The sequence below is a fragment of the Mustelus asterias genome, chromosome 7, assembly GCF_964213995.1.
Source record: "Mustelus asterias chromosome 7, sMusAst1.hap1.1, whole genome shotgun sequence".
NCBI lineage: Eukaryota > Metazoa > Chordata > Chondrichthyes > Carcharhiniformes > Triakidae > Mustelus > Mustelus asterias.
In genome coordinates, this window is record NC_135807.1 from 128357589 (window position 1) to 128375445 (window position 17857).

At 44.2% G+C, this 17857-nt stretch overlaps 1 protein-coding gene across 1 annotated transcript in view; it reads left to right on the plus strand.

Moving 5' to 3' along the window:
- riok1 (RIO kinase 1 (yeast)) overlaps positions 1-17531 on the plus strand; it is a 41227-nt gene extending 23696 nt beyond the window's left edge. The window contains exons 13-17 of the mRNA XM_078216804.1: positions 5167-5232; positions 6249-6368; positions 13028-13081; positions 13998-14141; positions 15605-17531. Coding sequence (XP_078072930.1) covers positions 5167-5232; positions 6249-6368; positions 13028-13081; positions 13998-14141; positions 15605-15718 — 498 coding nt within the window. The 3' untranslated portion in view covers positions 15719-17531. The remainder of the gene's footprint in view (positions 1-5166; positions 5233-6248; positions 6369-13027; positions 13082-13997; positions 14142-15604) is intronic.
- Positions 17532-17857: the final 326 nt, after the last annotated feature.

A 17857-nucleotide genomic window follows, 5' to 3' on the forward strand; every position in this document is an offset into this window, starting at 1 on the left:
GCAGAAGTAGGTACCACATGGTTCACCCATTAAGTACGTCAAGGAGTTCCTATATTGTTAGTGGAAACTCTGCCAATTTTTGATCCATTTTCTCTATAATTAGGGGTAATTATAGTCGTGTTGCAATTAAATTCTTGCGCACTAAAAGTGCCTAAAATTGAAAAGCCGTGGCCTTTCCAGTTTTAGTTTTGCACCAGACAGGAATGAACAGTTGTTGCAGTTCACCCATGCACTATTTGGATGCTTGCCGTTGCCTATCCACTGTCAACCCTGTTCCCCAAGCCATCATAGCCAACTCATACCATCATAGTTTCCTTTATTTAGATTCAGGACCGAAGTCTCAGAATCAATTGTGCCACTCTCCATCTTGATGAAATGGATACACTAATATAGCTATGATGTGAAGATGCTGGTGTTAGACTGGGGTGGGCACAGTACGAAGTCTCACAACACCAGGTTAAAGATCAAATGATTTAATTGGAATCACGAGCTTTCGGAGCGCTGCTCCTTCATCAACTCACCTGATGAAGGAGCAGTGCTCTGAAAGCTTGTGATTCAAAATAAACCTGTTGGATTTTTAACCTGCCATTGTGAGCCTTCATACTAATATAGCTAAGCATTGATTATTAAAGTGAATAACCTGTGATTTAACAAAACTTCTTTGCTTTCATGAGTCGTCCCTTTATTTATAGAGCCAAGAATCCTGCCACCTTAACGTTTTGTTCCTCTATCCCTTGTAAAATTACTATTTAGTTTTTATTGCCTATCACCATTTCGCTTTCCAGGATGTGCCACTTCCCACTTCTCTGTATTCATCTGCCATTTGAGTGCCTATTCATCAGCCAATCAATGCCCTCACTATTTAATACATTTCATAACTTTGTATCTTTGAATCGGGTGTCATCTCTTGTGACCAATGGCATTTTTCTCTCCACCTTTTCAAAAAAGTAGAACTGATTACAAAGAACAAACAAAGAACAATACAGCACAGGAACAGGCCCTTCGGCCCTCCAAGCCCGCGCCGCTCCCTGGTCCAAACTAGACCATTCTTTTGTATCCCTCCATTCCCACTCCGTTCATATGGCTGTCTAGATAAGTCTTAAACGTTCCCAGTGTGTCCGCCTCCACCACCTTGCCTGGCAGCGCATTCCAGGCCCCCACCACCCTCTGTGTAAAATATGTCTGTCTGATATCTGTGTTAAACCTCCCCCCCTTCACCTTGAACCTATGACCCCTCGTGAACGTCACCACCGACCTGGGGAAAAGCTTCCCACCGTTCACCCTATCTATGCCTTTCATAATTTTATACACCTCTATTAAGTCTCCCCTCATCCTCCGTCTTTCCAGGGAGAACAACCCCAGTTTACCCAATCTCTCCTCATAACTAAGCCCCTCCATACCAGGTAACATCCTGGTAAACCTCCTCTGTACTCTCTCCAAAGCCTCCACGTCCTTCTGGTAGTGTGGCGACCAGAACTGGACGCAGTATTCCAGATGCGGCCGAACCAATGTTCTATACATCTGCAACATCAGACCCCAACTTTTATACTCTATGCCCCGTCCTATAAAGGCAAGCATACCATATGCCTTCTTCACCACCTTCTCCACCTGTGACGTCACTTTCAAGGATCTGTGGACTTGCACACCCAGGTCCCTCTGCGTATCTACACCCTTTATGGTTCTGGCGTGGGGGGCACGGTAGCACAGTGGTTAGCACTGCTGCTTCACAGCTTCAGGGTCCCGGGTTCGATTCCCGGCTCGGGTCACTGACTGTGTGGAGTTTGCACATTCTCCTCGTGTCTGCGTGGGCTTCCTCCGGGTGCTCCGGTTTCCTCCCACAGTCCAAAGATGTGCGGGTTAGGTTGATTGGCCAGGTTAAAAATTGCCCCTTAGAGTCCTGGGATGTGTAGGTTAGAGGGATTAGTGGGTAAATATGTGGGGGTAGGGCCTGGGTGGGATTGTGATCGGTGCAGACTCGATGGGCCGAATGGCCTCCTTCTGCACTGTAGGGTTTCTATGATTTATCATATAGCTCCTCCCTACATTATTTCTACCAAAATGCATCACTTTGCATTTATCAGGATTGAACTCCATTTGCCATTTCTTTGCCCAAATTTCCAGCCTATCTATATCCTTCTGTAGCTTCTGACAATGCTCCTCACTATCTGCAAGTCCTGCCAATTTTGTGTCGTCCGCAAACTTACTGATCACCCCAGTTACACCTTCCTCCAGATCATTTATATAAATCACAAACAGCAGAGGTCCCAATACAGAGCCCTGCGGAACACCACTAGTCACAGGCCTCCAGCCGGAAAAAGACCCTTCCACTACCACCCTCTGTCTTCTGTGACCAAGCCAGTTCTCCACCCATCTAGCCACCTCCCCCTTTATCCCATGAGATCCAACCTTTTTCACCAGCCTACCATGAGGGACTTTGTCAAATGCTTTACTAAAGTCCATATAGACGACATCCACGGCCCTTCCCTCGTCAACCATTTTGGTCACTTCTTCAAAAAGCTCCACCAGGTTAGTGAGGCATGACCTCCCTCTCACAAAACCATGCTGACTATCGTTAATGAGTTTATTCCTTTCTAAATGCGCATACATCCTATCTCTAAGAATCTTCTCCAACAACTTCCCCACCACGGACGTCAAGCTCACCGACCTATAATTACCCGGGTTATCCTTCCTACCCTTCTTAAATAACGGGACCACATTAGCTATCCTCCAATCCTCTGGGACCTCACCTGCGTCCAGTGATGAGACAAAGATTTGCATCAGAGGCCCAGCGATTTCATCTCTCGTCTCCCTGAGCAGCCTTGGATAGATTCCAGCAGGCCCTGGGGATTTGTCAGTCTTTAAATTCTCTAACAAACCTAACACTTCCTCCTTTGTAATGGAGATTTTCTCCAACGGTTCAACACTCCCCTCCGAGACACTCCCAGGTCAACACATCCCTTTCCATTGTGAATACCGACGCAAAGTATTCATTTAGGATCTCCCCTACTTCTTTGGGCTCCAAGCATAATTCCCCACTTTTGTCCCTGAGAGGTCCGATTTTTTCCCTGACAACCCTTTTGTTCCTAACGTATGAATAAAATGCCTTGGGATTCTCCTTAATCCTGTCTGCCAAGAACATTTCGTGACCCCTTTTTGCTCTTCTAATTCCCCGTTTGAGTTCTTTCCTACTTTCTTTGTACTCCTCCAGAGCTCCCTCCGTTTTTAGCTGCCTGGACCTACCATATGCCTCTCTTTTCTTTTTGACCAGTCCCTCAATTTCCCTGGTTATCCATGGTTCTCGAATCCTACCCTTCCTATCCTTTTTAACAGGCACATGCCTGTCCTGTAGCCCTAACAACTGTTCCTTAAAAGACTCCCACATGCCAGATGTGGATTTACCCTCAAACAGCCTCTCCCAATCAAGAGCTGCCAATTTCTGCCTAATCCCACTAAAGTTAGCCTTCCCCCAATCCAACACCTTACCCTTGGGACACCACTCATCCTTTTCCATCACTATCCTAAAGCTAACAGAATTGTGGTCACTATTTGCCACATGTTCCCCTACCGAAACTTTGAAGACCTGACCGGGCTCATTCCCCAGTACGAGGTCCAGTATAGCCCCCTCTCTAGTCGGGCTATCTACATATTGTTCCAAAGAACCCTCCTATACGCATTTTACAAATTCCTTCCCATTCAGAGTCCCTGCTCTCAGCGATTTCCAGTCTATACCAGGGAAATTGAAGTCTCCCGCTACAACAACCCTATTTTTCCTGCACCTATCCAGTATCTCCTGACATATCCGTTCTTCCACTTCCCTTGGGGTGTTGGGGGGCCTGTAGTACACCCCCAACATAGTGACTGCGCCCTTCCTGTTTCTAAGCTCCACCCAGAGTGACTCATTACACGACCCCTCTGAATTGTCCTCCCTCTGCACCGCTGTAATATGCTCTCCAACTAATACTGCTACTCCCCCACCTCTTTTGGCCCCTCCTCTGTCTCGCCTAAAACACTTGTACCCCGGCATATTCAGCTGCCAGTCCTGTCCCTCTTTCAACCAAGTCTCCGTCACCGCAACCACATCCAAATTCCTCGTGAGCATTAAGGCCCTAAGTTCATCTGTCTTACCTGCTACGCTCCTTGCATTGAAGTATAAGCACTCCAGACCTCCAGGCCCAGTGAGGTCATCCTCCCCCAGAGTGCTCTTCTTCTTTGCCAGCCTTGTCCCAGCCCCAAGCTCGTCCCCAGCCTCTACACTTGTAGACCTAATATTTTGATCCCCTCCCCCTTGCCATACTAGTTTAAACCCCCCGAACTGCACTAGCAAAACTCTCAGCCAGGATATTCGTGCCCTTCCAGCTTAGTTGTGACCCGTCCTTCTTGTACAGGTGCCATCCTCTCCTGAAAACTTCCCATTGATCTAGGAAAATGAAGCCCTCCCTCCTGGACCAGTCCTTTAGCAAAGCATTCAATTGTACTAACTCCCTATTCTTAGCCTCACTGGCACGAGGCATTGGGAGCAGCCCAGAGATGGCCACCCTTGGAGGCCCTACTTTTTAGCCTATTTCCCAACTCCCTGAATTGCTCTCGTAGGATCCCCCTGCTCTTCCTATCTACGTCATTTGCACCAATGTGTACAATGACATCCGTTTCTTTATCTTCCCCTTTTAATATGCCTCCTATCCGCTCGGAGACATCCATGACCCCAGCACCAGGTAGGCAGACTACCATCCTGGAGTCCCGTTCGCACCCACAGAATCGCCTGTCCATGCCCCTAACCGACGCATCCCCCACCACTATTGCTCTCCTAACCCCTCTCTTCCCTTTCCGGGCCACAGAGCCTGACTGTGTGCCAGTGGCCTGGTCACTGTGGCTTACCCCTGGAGAGTCATCCTCCCCCACACTATCCAAAACAATATACTTGTTTTGGAGTGGGACAACCACAGGTGACCCCTCCTCTAATTGCTCACTCCCCTCCCCTCTCACACCTGTCGCCGTCAAGTTTACAAATGTGAAACTTTTGAATAACTGTTGGTGTAAAATCCTTCCGGTCTTGAGTAACTTTACTGAACAAAGGGAGGAGTTGCAAAAGTTTTCCAAGAACTGAAATGAAAGTAAAAGATTATTGTCTACCTCTATCAATGCCACTGTTGCATTTATGTTAATTAGGCAATGGAAGTAGCTGCAGAAAGAACAGAAGAAGAACGATCCAACCAGGACAAAGTAGATGAAGAGGTAAGTGTCTTCTATTGGAATTTTGTTGCCTGTATTTTGACATTTTTCATGCAGAGACTTTTAACATATTTCCAGTGACACTATGGTTCCCCTTGGGCACAACATGTGCCTACTGTTATGGGACAGCAGTTGGTAAGTACCAGACTGCCCAAATCCCATAGGGAAACTTGAGTCAGCTGCCACAACGATTTGCAATTTATGTATAACGAGGAGTTATCTGAACTCAAGATAAGTAACTCTCAGGCCACTTGTGGTGATTTTAAATATTAAGGTTCAACATTTTATTAAAAGAAAAATAAAATGATACTTAAAACAAAAGAATACCTTTACAGTGTATTCTACCAACAGTTACTAACAGATTTTGGATTAAAGAAACTTGGAGCCAAACACTTCTTTGATGGCAACGGTCCTCATAGATTTTTAATCTATAACAAATTCTGGTGTCTCATGAAAGAATTTTTTTTTTTTAAGCAGCCAGGTTGCGCACAGCAGGATCTCATAATCTGCATTTGTTGCAAAATACCAATTTCCCATGGTGTTGTTCAGAACACTGAAAGATTCCCTGCTTTTTTGTTACTGTGCATGGGAGCTTGCATTTCAGCTGGTGCCTCAGTTTAAAATTTCTGTCTTTAATAAAGCGCCAGCCAACATTACAAGTCCTGAAGTGAGCCTTAAGACTGCAACTTTCTGACTCGGAGCTGAAAGTACCATCTCCTGACCAAACTGTCACTGAAATAATTTTGTGTAAAATAAAATTAGGAAGGTGTGGAATATATAATCGATAAAATTAACATACTTTTTTAAAAAAGGCATTGAATGTAATCCTCAATATTTTTTTTTCTGGGTTAAATATTTTTTCTAACAATTATAATCTTGGGTGGAATAAGGAGAGGTAGAAGAGTGCACTTTGACACCAAGACAGTATTAATTTGATATTGAATTGTGTTGGACAATTCTTGTCCAGTCTGGCCATTGATTAATATTATTTTAAAATACATTTATTAATCTTTCTGTAGGTGTTCAAAAGAGCCTACATTCCCAGGACGCTGAATGAAGTGGAACATTATGAACGAGATGTTGAAATAATGATGCAGCTCAGGAAAGAAGATGTGACCACAGAAAAACAGCATGATAATGTAAGTGGTTATCCATACGATCTACTTTAGAAAAAGAAGATTGAGTTTAGTGTGAAATTATTCTAAAGATTTGCTGCTAATGAAAAGAACGTTCCTGGAAAAGGCATTGGCCTTATCGTTGTCCATATGTGAAAATCTTCCTATTATTTTTATCAATTAATTATCCATTTTCCTAACTGAAACTGTTCTTCTAACAAAAATTGTTATTTTCACTCGTCCGGCTGGTCTTTGTTTTACTTTTTAAAATTCATTCATGGGATGTGGATGTCGCAGGCTAGGTCAGCATTTATTGCCCAATCCTCGAAGGGCAATTAGCTGAGAGTGTCATTTCATTGGCCCGGCTCTTTCTGTAATAATAACAGTGAGACTATCTGACAATTTTGACTGTCCACACGTGCACGGTTAAATGCAGATATCCAGAGGTTGTTGGCAGAGATGCCCTGCTCCTCCATAGGATTCACTGTTACAGTACTCGCCGCCAGACTTGGCATTTAAATCACTAACGGCGTGAACTTGTATTACTTACCCACTAGTTCCACACAAAAGACAGGTTTTATACAAATGAAAGAATCATAGAATCCCTACAGTGCCATTTGGCCCATTGAGTCTGCATCATCTCTCTGACAGACTATCTTATCCAGGCCCTCTGCCCCGTCCTATCCCTGTAACCCCACACATTTACCATGGCTAATTCATCCAACCTACACATCCTGGGAGACTAAGGGACAATTTAGCACGGCCAATCCACCTAACCCGTGCATCTTTGGACTGTGGGAGGAAACCGGAGCACCCGGAGGAAACCCATGCTGACATGGGGAGAACGTACAAACTCCACACACACAGTCACCCAAGGGCGGAATTGAACCCAGGTCCCTGGCGCTGTGAGGCAGTGGTGCTAACCACTGTGCCAGCTCTTTTTAAAAAAAATGGAGCTTGTATATTTAGGAGTAAGGAAATTTTTCAGAGTATTGAGTGATAAATACTGTCCAACGTTTTCCTGTGCATCACTGGAAAAACTATTTAAATATGTGGAACTCCTTTCCTTCAGAAGAAAATTAATGTTGCAACTTTTTAACTTCTGCTTTTCTCTATCTCTCACATGTAATCCCACCGCTATTGCCAATCTTTAATTTCACTTCCTGTGTAATAATTTAAATATAAATTTACTGTATATTTCCAGGTGGCACAGTGGTTAGCACTGCTGCCTCAGTGTCAGGGACCTGGGTTCGATTCCCAGCTTGGGTCGCTGTCTATGTGGAGTTTGCACGTTCTCTCTGTGTCAGCGTGGATTATCTCCAGGTGCTCCGGTTTCCTCCCACAGTCCGAAGGACGTGCTGATTAGGTGCATGGGTCATGCTAAATTCTCCCTCAGTGTACCCAAACAGGTGACATGGGGATTTTACAGTAACTTCATTGCAGTGTTAATGTAAGCCTACTCGTGACGATAATAAATAAACTTTTTTAATTTCCTGGTGTGCAGTCTATATCTCAGTGAGGGTAACCTCTCTTTGCTTGTTCTGTTCATAAATGCCACCGATTCCCAGTAGAGTGCGCTACATTGCATCAGGCACTGGATTAATAGAGGTAGCTGATGAGAAGTCCGCAAAGGGTCTGTGGGCAACTGCACTTGCGGGGAACAGCAGCTACTGTTCATAGAACATAGAACAGTACAGCACAGAACAGGCCCTTCGGCCCACGATGTTGTGCCGAGCTTTATCTGAAACCAAGATCAAGCTATCCCACTCCCTATCATCCTGGTGTGCTCCATGTGCCTATCCAATAACCGCTTAAATGTTTCTAAAGTGTCTGACTCCACTATCACTGCAGGCAGTCCATTCCACACCCCAACCACTCTCTGCGTAAAGAACCTACCTCTGATATCCGTCCTGTATCTCCCACCACGAACCCTATAGTTATGCCCCCTTGTAATAGCTCCATCCACCCGAGGAAATAGTCTTTGAACGTTCACTCTATCTATCCCCTTCATCATTTTATACACCTCTATTAAGTCTCCCCTCAGCCTCCTCCGCTCCAGAGAGAACAGCCCTAGCTCCCTCAACCTTTCCTCATATGACCTACCCTCCAAACCAGGCAGCATCCTGGTAAATCTCCTCTGCACTCTTTCCAGCGCTTCCACATCCTTCTTATAGTGAGGTGACCAGAACTGCACACAATATTCCAAATGTGGTCTCACCAAGGTCCTGTACAGTTGCAGCATAACCCCACGGCTCTTAAACTCCAACCCCCTGTTAATAAAAGCTAACACACTATAGGCCTTCTTCACAGCTCTATCCACTTGACTGGCAACCTTTAGAGATCTGTGGATATGGACCCCAAGATCTCTCTGTTCCTCCACAGTCTTCAGAACCCTACCTTTGACCCTGTAATCCACATTTAAATTTGTCCTACCAAAATGAATCACCTCACATTTATCAGGGTTAAACTCCATTTGCCATTTTTCAGCCCAGCTTTGCATCCTATCTATGTCTCTTTGCAGCCTACAACAGCCCTCCACCTCATCCACTACTCCACCAATCTTGGTGTCATCAGCAAATTTACTGATCCACCCTTCAGCCCCCTCCTCTAAGTCATTAATAAAAATCACAAAGAGCAGAGGACCAAGCACTGATCCCTGCGGCACACCGCTAGCAACCTGCCTCCAATCCGAAAATTTTCCATCGACCACCACCCTCTGTCTTCGGTCAGACAGCCAGTTACCTATCCAATCGGCCAACTTTCCCTCTATCCCACACCTCCTCACTTTCATCATAAGCCGACCATGGGGGACCTTATCAAACGCCTTACTAAAATCCATGTATATGACATCAACTGCCCTACCTTCATCAACACACTTAGTTACCTCCTCAAAAAATTCTATCAAATTTGTGAGGCACGACTTGCCCTTCACGAATCCGTGCTGACTATCTCGGATTAATCCGCATCTTTCTAAATGGTCGTAAATCCCATCCCTAAGGACCCTTTCCATCAATTTACCAACCACCGAAGTAAGACTAACCGGTCTATAATTACCAGGGTCATTTCTATTCCCTTTCTTAAACAGAGGAACAACATTCGCCATTCTCCAGTCCTCTGGCACCATCCCCGTGGACAGCGAGGACCCAAAGATCAACGCCAAAGGCTCTGCAATCTCATCCCTTGCCTCCCACAGAATCCTAGGATACATTTCATCAGGCCCAGGGGACTTATCGACCTTCAGTTTATTCAAAACTGCCAAGACATCCTCCCTCCGAACATCTATTTCCTCCAGCCTATTAGCCTGTAACACCTTCTCTTCCTCAAAAACATGGCCCTTCTCCTTGGTGAACACTGAAGAAAAGTATTCATTCATCACCTCGCCTATCTCTACTGACTCCATACACAAGTTCCCACTACTGTCCTTGACCGGCCCTAACCTCACCCTGGTCATTCTTTTATTCCTCACATAAGAGTAAAAAGCCTTGGGGTTTTCCTGATCCGACCCGCCATGGACTTCTCATGTCCCCTCCTAGCTCTCCTAAGCCCCTTTTTCAGCTCATTCCTTGCTAACTTGTAACCCTCAATCGAGCCATCTGAACCTTGTTTCCTCATCCCTACATAAGCTTCCCTCTTCCTTTTCACAAGACATTCCACCTCTTTTGTGAACCATGGTTCCCTCACTCGGCCATTTCCTTCCTGCCTGACAGGAACATACCTATCAAGGACATCCAGTATTTGTTCCTTGAAAAAGTTCCACTTTTCATTAGTTCCTTTCTCTGACAGTTTCTGTTCCCAACTTATGCCCCCTAATTCTTGCCTAATCGCATCATAATTACCCCTCCCCCAATTGTAAACCTTGCCCTGCCGTACGGCCCTATCCCTCTCCATTGCAATAACAAAAGACACCGAATTGTGGTCACTATCTCCAAATTGCTCTCCCACAACCAAATCTAACACTTGGCCCGGTTCATTTCCCAGTACCAAATCCAATGTGGCCTCACCTCTAGTCGGCCCATCCACATATTGTGTCAGGAAACCCTCCCGCACACACTGCACAAAAACTGCCCCATCCAAACTATTTGACCTACAAAGGTTCCAATCAATATTTGGAAAGTTAAAGTCCCCCATGACAACTACCCTGTGACCCCCACACATATCCATAATCTGCTTAGCAATTTCTTCCTCCACATCTCTATTACTATTTGGGGGCCTATAGTAAACTCCTAGCAACGTGACCGCTCCTTTCCTATTTCTAACTTCAGCCCATATTACCTCAGTGTGCAGATCCCCCACGAAGTGCCTTTCCGCAGCCGTTAAACTATCCTTGATTAACAATGCCACTCCTCCACCTCTTTTACCAGCTTCCCTACACTTATTGAAACATCTATACCCCGGAACGTCCAACAACCATTCCTGTCCTTGTTCTACCCACGTCTCCGTAATGGCCACAACATCGTAGTCCCAAGTACCAATCCACGCCCCAAGTTCATCTACCTTGTTCCGGATGCTCCTTGCATTGAAGTAGACACACTTCAACCCACCTTCCTGTCTACCAGTACCCACCCTTGACCCTGATACCTTCCCCAATACCTCACCACCCTCACTGACTTCTGGACTACAACTCCCTTTCCCACTCCCCTGACAAATTAGTTTAAACCCCCCTGAAGAGCCGTAACAAATTTCCCTCCGAGGATATTGGTGCCCCTCTGGTTCAGGTGCACCCCGTCCTGTTTGTACAGGTCCCACCTTCCCCAGAACGTGTTCCAATTATCCACGTATCTGGAACCCTCCCTCCTACACCATCCCTGCAACCACATATTTAACTGCACTCTCTCCCTGTTCCTCAACTCGCTATCACGTGGTACCGGCAACGTACCAGAGATGACCACATGTTTCGTCTTGGCTCTCAGCTTCCAGCCCAGCTCCAGAAATTCCTGCTTTAAATCCCCGTCCCTTCTCTTACCTATGTCATTGGTACCAATGTGCACCACGACTTGTGACTGTTTCCCCTCCCCCTTCAGAATCTGGAAAACACGGTCTGAGACATCACGGACCTTGGCATCCGGTAGGCAACATACCATCCGTGAGTCTCTTTTGCTGCCACAGAACCTCCTATCTATCCCTCTAACTAACGAGTCCCCAATAACTATCGCCCTCCCGCTCTCCCCCTTTCCCTCCCGAGCCACAGAGACGGACACAGTGCTGGAGATCCTCTCACTGCGGCTCCCCACTGGTATGTCATCCCCCTCAACCGTATCCAAAGCGGAATACTTGTTGCTAAGGGGAACGACCACCGGGGATCCCTGCACGGACTGCTTCCTCCCAGCCCCTCTCACCGTCACCCATCTGTTTTCAATCCTTGGAGTAACTGTATTCCTAAAGCTTGTGTCTATGGCCATCTCTGCGTCCCTGATGATCCTAAGTTCATCCAACTCCAGCTCCAGTTCCCTAACACGGTTTTGGAGGAGCTGCAGATGGGTGCACTTCCCACAGGTGTAATCAGTAGGGACACTGTCGTCGTCCCTCACCTCAAACATAGTGCAAGAGGAACATTGCACTGCCTGCACACCCATCCCCTCTAGATACCTTGCCAGTACCAGGTAGAAAGTGCAAAAATGAATTCAACTCACCCCTGCTCGCCCTTTCAGCCTAAGCCCTGTGAGCCAAAGTCTTATAGCTCACACTCTGCTTCCCACACACTCAAGCCCTGTGAGCCAAAGTCTTATAGCTCACACTCTGCTTCCCACACACTCAAGCCCTGTGAGCCAAAGTCTTATAGCTCACACTCTGCTTCCCACACACTCAAGCCCTGTGAGCCAAAGTCTTATAGCTCACACTCTGCTTCCCACACACTCCACTGCCCGCTCCCGACGCTGCCCGCTGTATACTGCAGCCTACCTTTTATACTTCACGCGCTTAAAAAACCCTTCCCAGACTCCTTTGATGCCCACTTCTAGTTTTCACTTTAAACTTGAAAAACTGCTGTTCCTTTGCTACTGAGAGGAAAATTGGGTCATTGTTTCTTTCAGTGGTTAATTTTCGAGATGAATCGGTTAAGTGAGGGAAATTCAACAAAGAGAACTCTGTTTCAGAGGCTGGATGTGCAATCAATGGTACGGGAAACATCAGTAGGCTATGCATTGGGAGGCATAAGTGTACTCTTATATGGACCGTGGTGCTTTGTTTGGGGCACCTTCCTACTCCAGGCACCCCTGTAGCATGAAGCAGGATTTAGAACACCAGCTGAAGAATTGAATTTCCTCAATTCTAACTTAACAAAATGCAACAGTATCGAATTTCCGTGTCTCGTTGAAACAGCCTTTGTGGTCTTGAGCTATTCTCAAATAGTTCCAAACTAAGAGGGTATTGTGCAATTTTTCCCTTTAGCGCTGATTGTTTATATTTTAAATTACTTAATTTTATTTAAATTTATTTATTTAAATTATTTTTTATTTAAAATTCATCCTTTTATAAGTGCCAAAATCTATTCTTTGAGAACTATGACATGTTTAATGGATCAAAACCTTTTGTTCAGAAAATGCTGCATGGGTAGAATTGCTCAATATGTATCTGTTTATATCCATCTTTTATTACATTGCATGCCATCATTAAAGCATGATATTTACAAATGTTTGACACTAATAGATTTTAAACCGCAAAACTGAACTTCTGTTTTTGTTCAGATTCTGTACCAGACAGTGACAGGAATGAGGAAAGACTTAACTGGTGTGCAACAGGTAAGATTCGAGTTCACTGTGCCAAATAAATTCAGATGTGAAGGATCTTGTACTTCCTAGCAGCTTTTTGAGAATTCTCCAGCTGTTCACATCCCGCTGCCGGAGACGACGGAGACATTGGCGCTTGGCCAAATTTCCATTCACTGCAGCGAGACGGGAGAATCCCTCTTGCGTGAATGGCCGGAGAATCCCGTCCCAGGTTCAAATTGAGGGAGAAAAATAACTTTGAAAACTTAATGAAGAACGACGGAACCTTAGAGAACTACAACATTATAACAGCCTACAAACGATCCCCTGCCCTTGAGTGGGCCGACCCTCTCCCTGGCTACTGTCTTGCTCTTTATATATGTATAAAAAGCCTTGGGAATTTCCTTAATCCTGTTGGCCAATGACTTTTTTCATGACCCTTTTTAGCCCTCCTTACTCCTTGCTTAAGTTTCTTTCTACTTTCCTTGTATTCCACACTTACTTCGTGTGTTCCCAGCCTCCTAGCTTTGACAAATGCTTCCTTTTTCTCTTTGAGAGAGTGAGAGTGTGTGTGAGAGAGAGAGAGAGTGGAAGTTGAACGTATTTTATTTTGAAATGAGAAGATCAAATAGGAGATTAATAAAGTTGACCTGGGCAAAATGTTCATTTTGGGGAACGACTAACTTTCCAGAAAGGTCAGTAAATAAATAATTCAAGCGGATTTGAGCTCATTGAATCAGTTTCTCGAAACAAGATACTTAGGCTTGTTAAGCCAATTAGCCTTTCCTGTTGTTTAAAAAAAACAAAGAAAATGAATAATTCTGCACTTGACTGCACCAATAATGAACCTGTCAGTAAATTGGGCCCTGTGCTGTTAATTTATCGTACGGATTCTGGATGACGTATTATTTCCTATTAATCCAAATTCATTCTTTCTTATTTATAACAGGTGCCTGCTCTTCTTGAGAATTCAGAAGAAATTGAAGAAAAATCTAATTCCGATAGTGATAGCTCTGACTCGGAGCTTGGTTCTGAAGAAGGAGAAAGGATCCATCCTAAAGAAAATGAGCAGGCAGACAAAAGTAGCAAAAAGGTTAAACTTGCATTTGAAAATCATGTACTGAGGGGCAGCTTGGTCAGTTTTTAGTGTCCTGGCATTTAAAATCAGCCAGTGATTTAACATCGAGGTTTTCAGCTGACAACGAATTGATTGGGGCGGCACAGTGGTTAGCACTGCTGCCTCACATTGCCAGTGACCCAGGTTCAATTCTGGCCTCGGGTGACTGTGTGGAGTTTGCACCTTCTCCCCGTGTCTGCGTGAGTTTCCTCCGGGTGCTCCAGTTTCCTCCCACAGCCCAAAGATGTGCGGGTTAGGTTGATTGGCCATGCTAAATTGCCCCATAGTGTCAGGGGGACCAGCACAATAAACACGTGGCATTAGGGGGATAGGACCTGGGTGGATTGTGGTCGGTGCAGACGCGATGAGCCGAACGGCCTCCTGCACTGAAGGGATTCTATGATTATTTTGATAAACATGATGTGGAGATGCCGGTGTTGGACTAGGGTGGCACAGTAAGAAGTTTCACAACACCAGGCTAAAGTCCAACAGGTTTATTTGGTAGCACAAGCTTTCAGAGGACTGCCCCTTCATCAGGTGAGTCATCAGGTGAGTCACCTGATGAAGGGGCAGTGCTCTGAAAGCTTGTGCTACCAAATAAACCTGTTGGACTTTAACCTGATGTTGTGAGACGACTTACTATTTTGATAAATGCAGCAAGTTAGGTTTTAGTGCTGTTGCACAATTTCAATGTAGCTGTGCCAACTAGTGTTTAGAAATCTTGGACAATTTATATTTTTAACCTTAGTTGATAACCATGGGGAGTCAAGATGAAATCTGGAATTAGTCCAAGTGTTAGAAGTGGGGTATGATTTAAGCAAGGCTCAGCAAGAACTGCAGTGATGGAGACTAGATAATATTAACGGGAGATTTAGAGACAATGCAAAAAAAGTCATTTTGAATAACTTAATTTTACCCAACTTCCTCCCGATCCGTAAAGAACAAGGCGACTTTGTGCCAGCAGGGCCAAAGAATTTCCAGGTTGGTGGAGCAAGTGGGGGTTGAGTTTGTTGATGTTGCTCAGAATGAGTGGATGGATGCGACATTGCACCATTGACTGGTTAGGGTGGGCTTGGTGGGCCTGATTCTTCCCCTTTACGTGTGTTCAGAGGGCCGGTCATATTATAGGACCGTCAGGGAGTAGGTTTTGAATTCAGGCCTCAGCAAAAAATGATAGAGGTTTGCTTGCTTGCGAGGAATAGTGGACCTAGTGGAGTATTAGCTTTTATAACTAGTGCAATCTTTTTTGACAGTAAAACTGTATTCCTGAAAATGTAACTTGTGTAGATGAAATTGTCAGTTTCATTGCCTGTACTGTTCAATGATTTGATGCAGTAAATTGAGTAAGTTGCCTGGAAATGAATACAAGAGGGAAAAGTGAAAATAGTATTGATTCACCTGTGTTTATGACACATATCTGAATGTTTTTCTGTTTATAGGACAAGAAAAGGATAGTTAAAGAAGCCCAGCGAGAGAAACGGAAAAACAAAGTGCCTAAACATGTCAAAAAAAGAAAAGAGAAGGTTGCGAAAATGAAGAAAGGGAAAGCGTAGAAATTTGAATAGCGTTTTATATTAAAGCAGCTGGTGACCACAGAGTTTACTGGTTGACAACCATCCACAAGATCATTAAATGAGGAATGCCATTTGGCGCATCTCGAGCAGAATTTTTGTTCCTGGGTCCCTATTACATGACACATCCTGATGGCGTGACACAGAGGGAGATTTTGGAGAAGGGGCAAATTAAGTGGCTCCGTCCTCAGCATGGGGCCTGGATGACATCAAGAAATTTCCAGTAAGCTGCTGATCAGTGCCCTCAGTAGGCAGTGTAATTGGCTACCCGCTGCTGGCGGGCCGGTGGCCTCACATCCCCCCCCCCCCCCCCCCCACAATGCAGCATCCTGCCACCGAGCAATTTCGAGGGAAATTGCCAACAACCTGCCCATCAACTTTACCTCCACAAAAATTCAGCTTCTTGTTTCACCTATCGAACCATAGAAAAGTTATGGCACAGAAAGAGGCCATTCAGCCCATTGTGTCGGCGCCAGCTCTTCAGGAAGACCCTACAGTTTTCCAGATTGCAATGCCTAATTGTTTCTTGAACAGTTCCTGGGCTTCCTCGCCCACTACTCTATCTGGAAGTCCGTTCCATGTATTGATTACACTTCAGTACATTCTGACAGCTGTCCTAAATTTTCCTTTTACCAACCTGAACATGTGTTCACTGATTCTAATCTTGCAATTTAAATGTTATTTATATTCTTGATCAGAAAGGACAATATCTTTAGATTTTATCCATGAACTAGTGAAGCACATGTCAGTATTATGCATGTGCAAATAGAAGGAATGTGATACTAGACAAACTTGCTGGAAAATATTGATGAAGGGCACCTGCGATCAGAATTTAGCAATGCATATTTTAATGATAGTCATTTCTAAGTAACACTGTGTGGACCCTAAACAGAATATGTCCATTGAATATATTTTCACCAAAATTAAAACTCCCTTAATTTTTAATGTGATACATGTGTTGGAAAACGTGTTCAATCAAAAAATTTTAAGTAAATGGAATAAAGACTGCAGGAAACAAAGTTTACGAGTATTGTTATAGGAGGCCACGTTAGGTTCACATTGAGCCCAAGCTGAGAGGATGGCTGACTTTATCCTAAATCAAATTAATGAGTTTACACTCCACTTTGGAAGAATTTCCTAAAATGCAACACAAATTGACAGTCGTGGTCAAAGAACCTGAAGGATAGCTGGTTGGAATATTAAAAACTCTAATGTGGAATTCTCCTTTTCAAATGGAGATTAAAATTTATTATTTGGATGAAGTAGGAGGGAGTTCTTTACTCTGCCTTTGACTTTGTATTTGCCAGAGGCATGCCTCATGCTTTCATGATGTTCCCGTGGTAAATGCTTGTCTTTCCAAATGACTGACATTTCCTTGGTGCATTTTTAACACATATGAGTTTCAAATTGTTTTGAATAATCAAGACTTATTTATTATATATGCAGTTTTTTTTCTCCCTTTGTTGGAGATGTCCATGTCATTACCAATATGGTGTCTTCACCCCCAGCAAATCTGTTAATCTTCTCAACAAGAAGCCACTATAACTGGGAGAAAAAAATTCAACACAGTTTGGTAAATCTTGTGTATATATAGGAACAAGTGATTTATTTTTTTGAATTTTGAAATACATTCTACAGTTCAACTGTTGATAAAGTATGAGTTAATCGACCCGATGCTGCTCCTCTGCAGAACATTGGAGAGTCATCATTCTTGCTTTATACGCATTGCCCATTGAGCTTTTTCTTTGTAAACATGATTAAACCAGTGCCTCTGCAAAATAAAACTTAATGCCATCGCATCTATGCCTCTTTTATTTGAACATGAGATCACTTGTAAACTGTGCCTCATTGTCTCAGCTTTATAACAAACAATACTGAATGTACAGGTGAAATGCAACACTGTAATTAACTCTCCAGATCTAGATTGTGTTCACAAACATTGTTTTCAAAACATCCTTTTAACTTTGAAGTTGAATTAATTTGATGACACACCCTAACCCCATTTATTTTAAATCTTTGCAAAGTTGCCTGTGAAGACAGCATAACTATGGTAATAACTATCAGGTGGGTGAATGCGAACTAAAATTGAGATAAGAACTTCCAATTCCCAATTTTATAGGA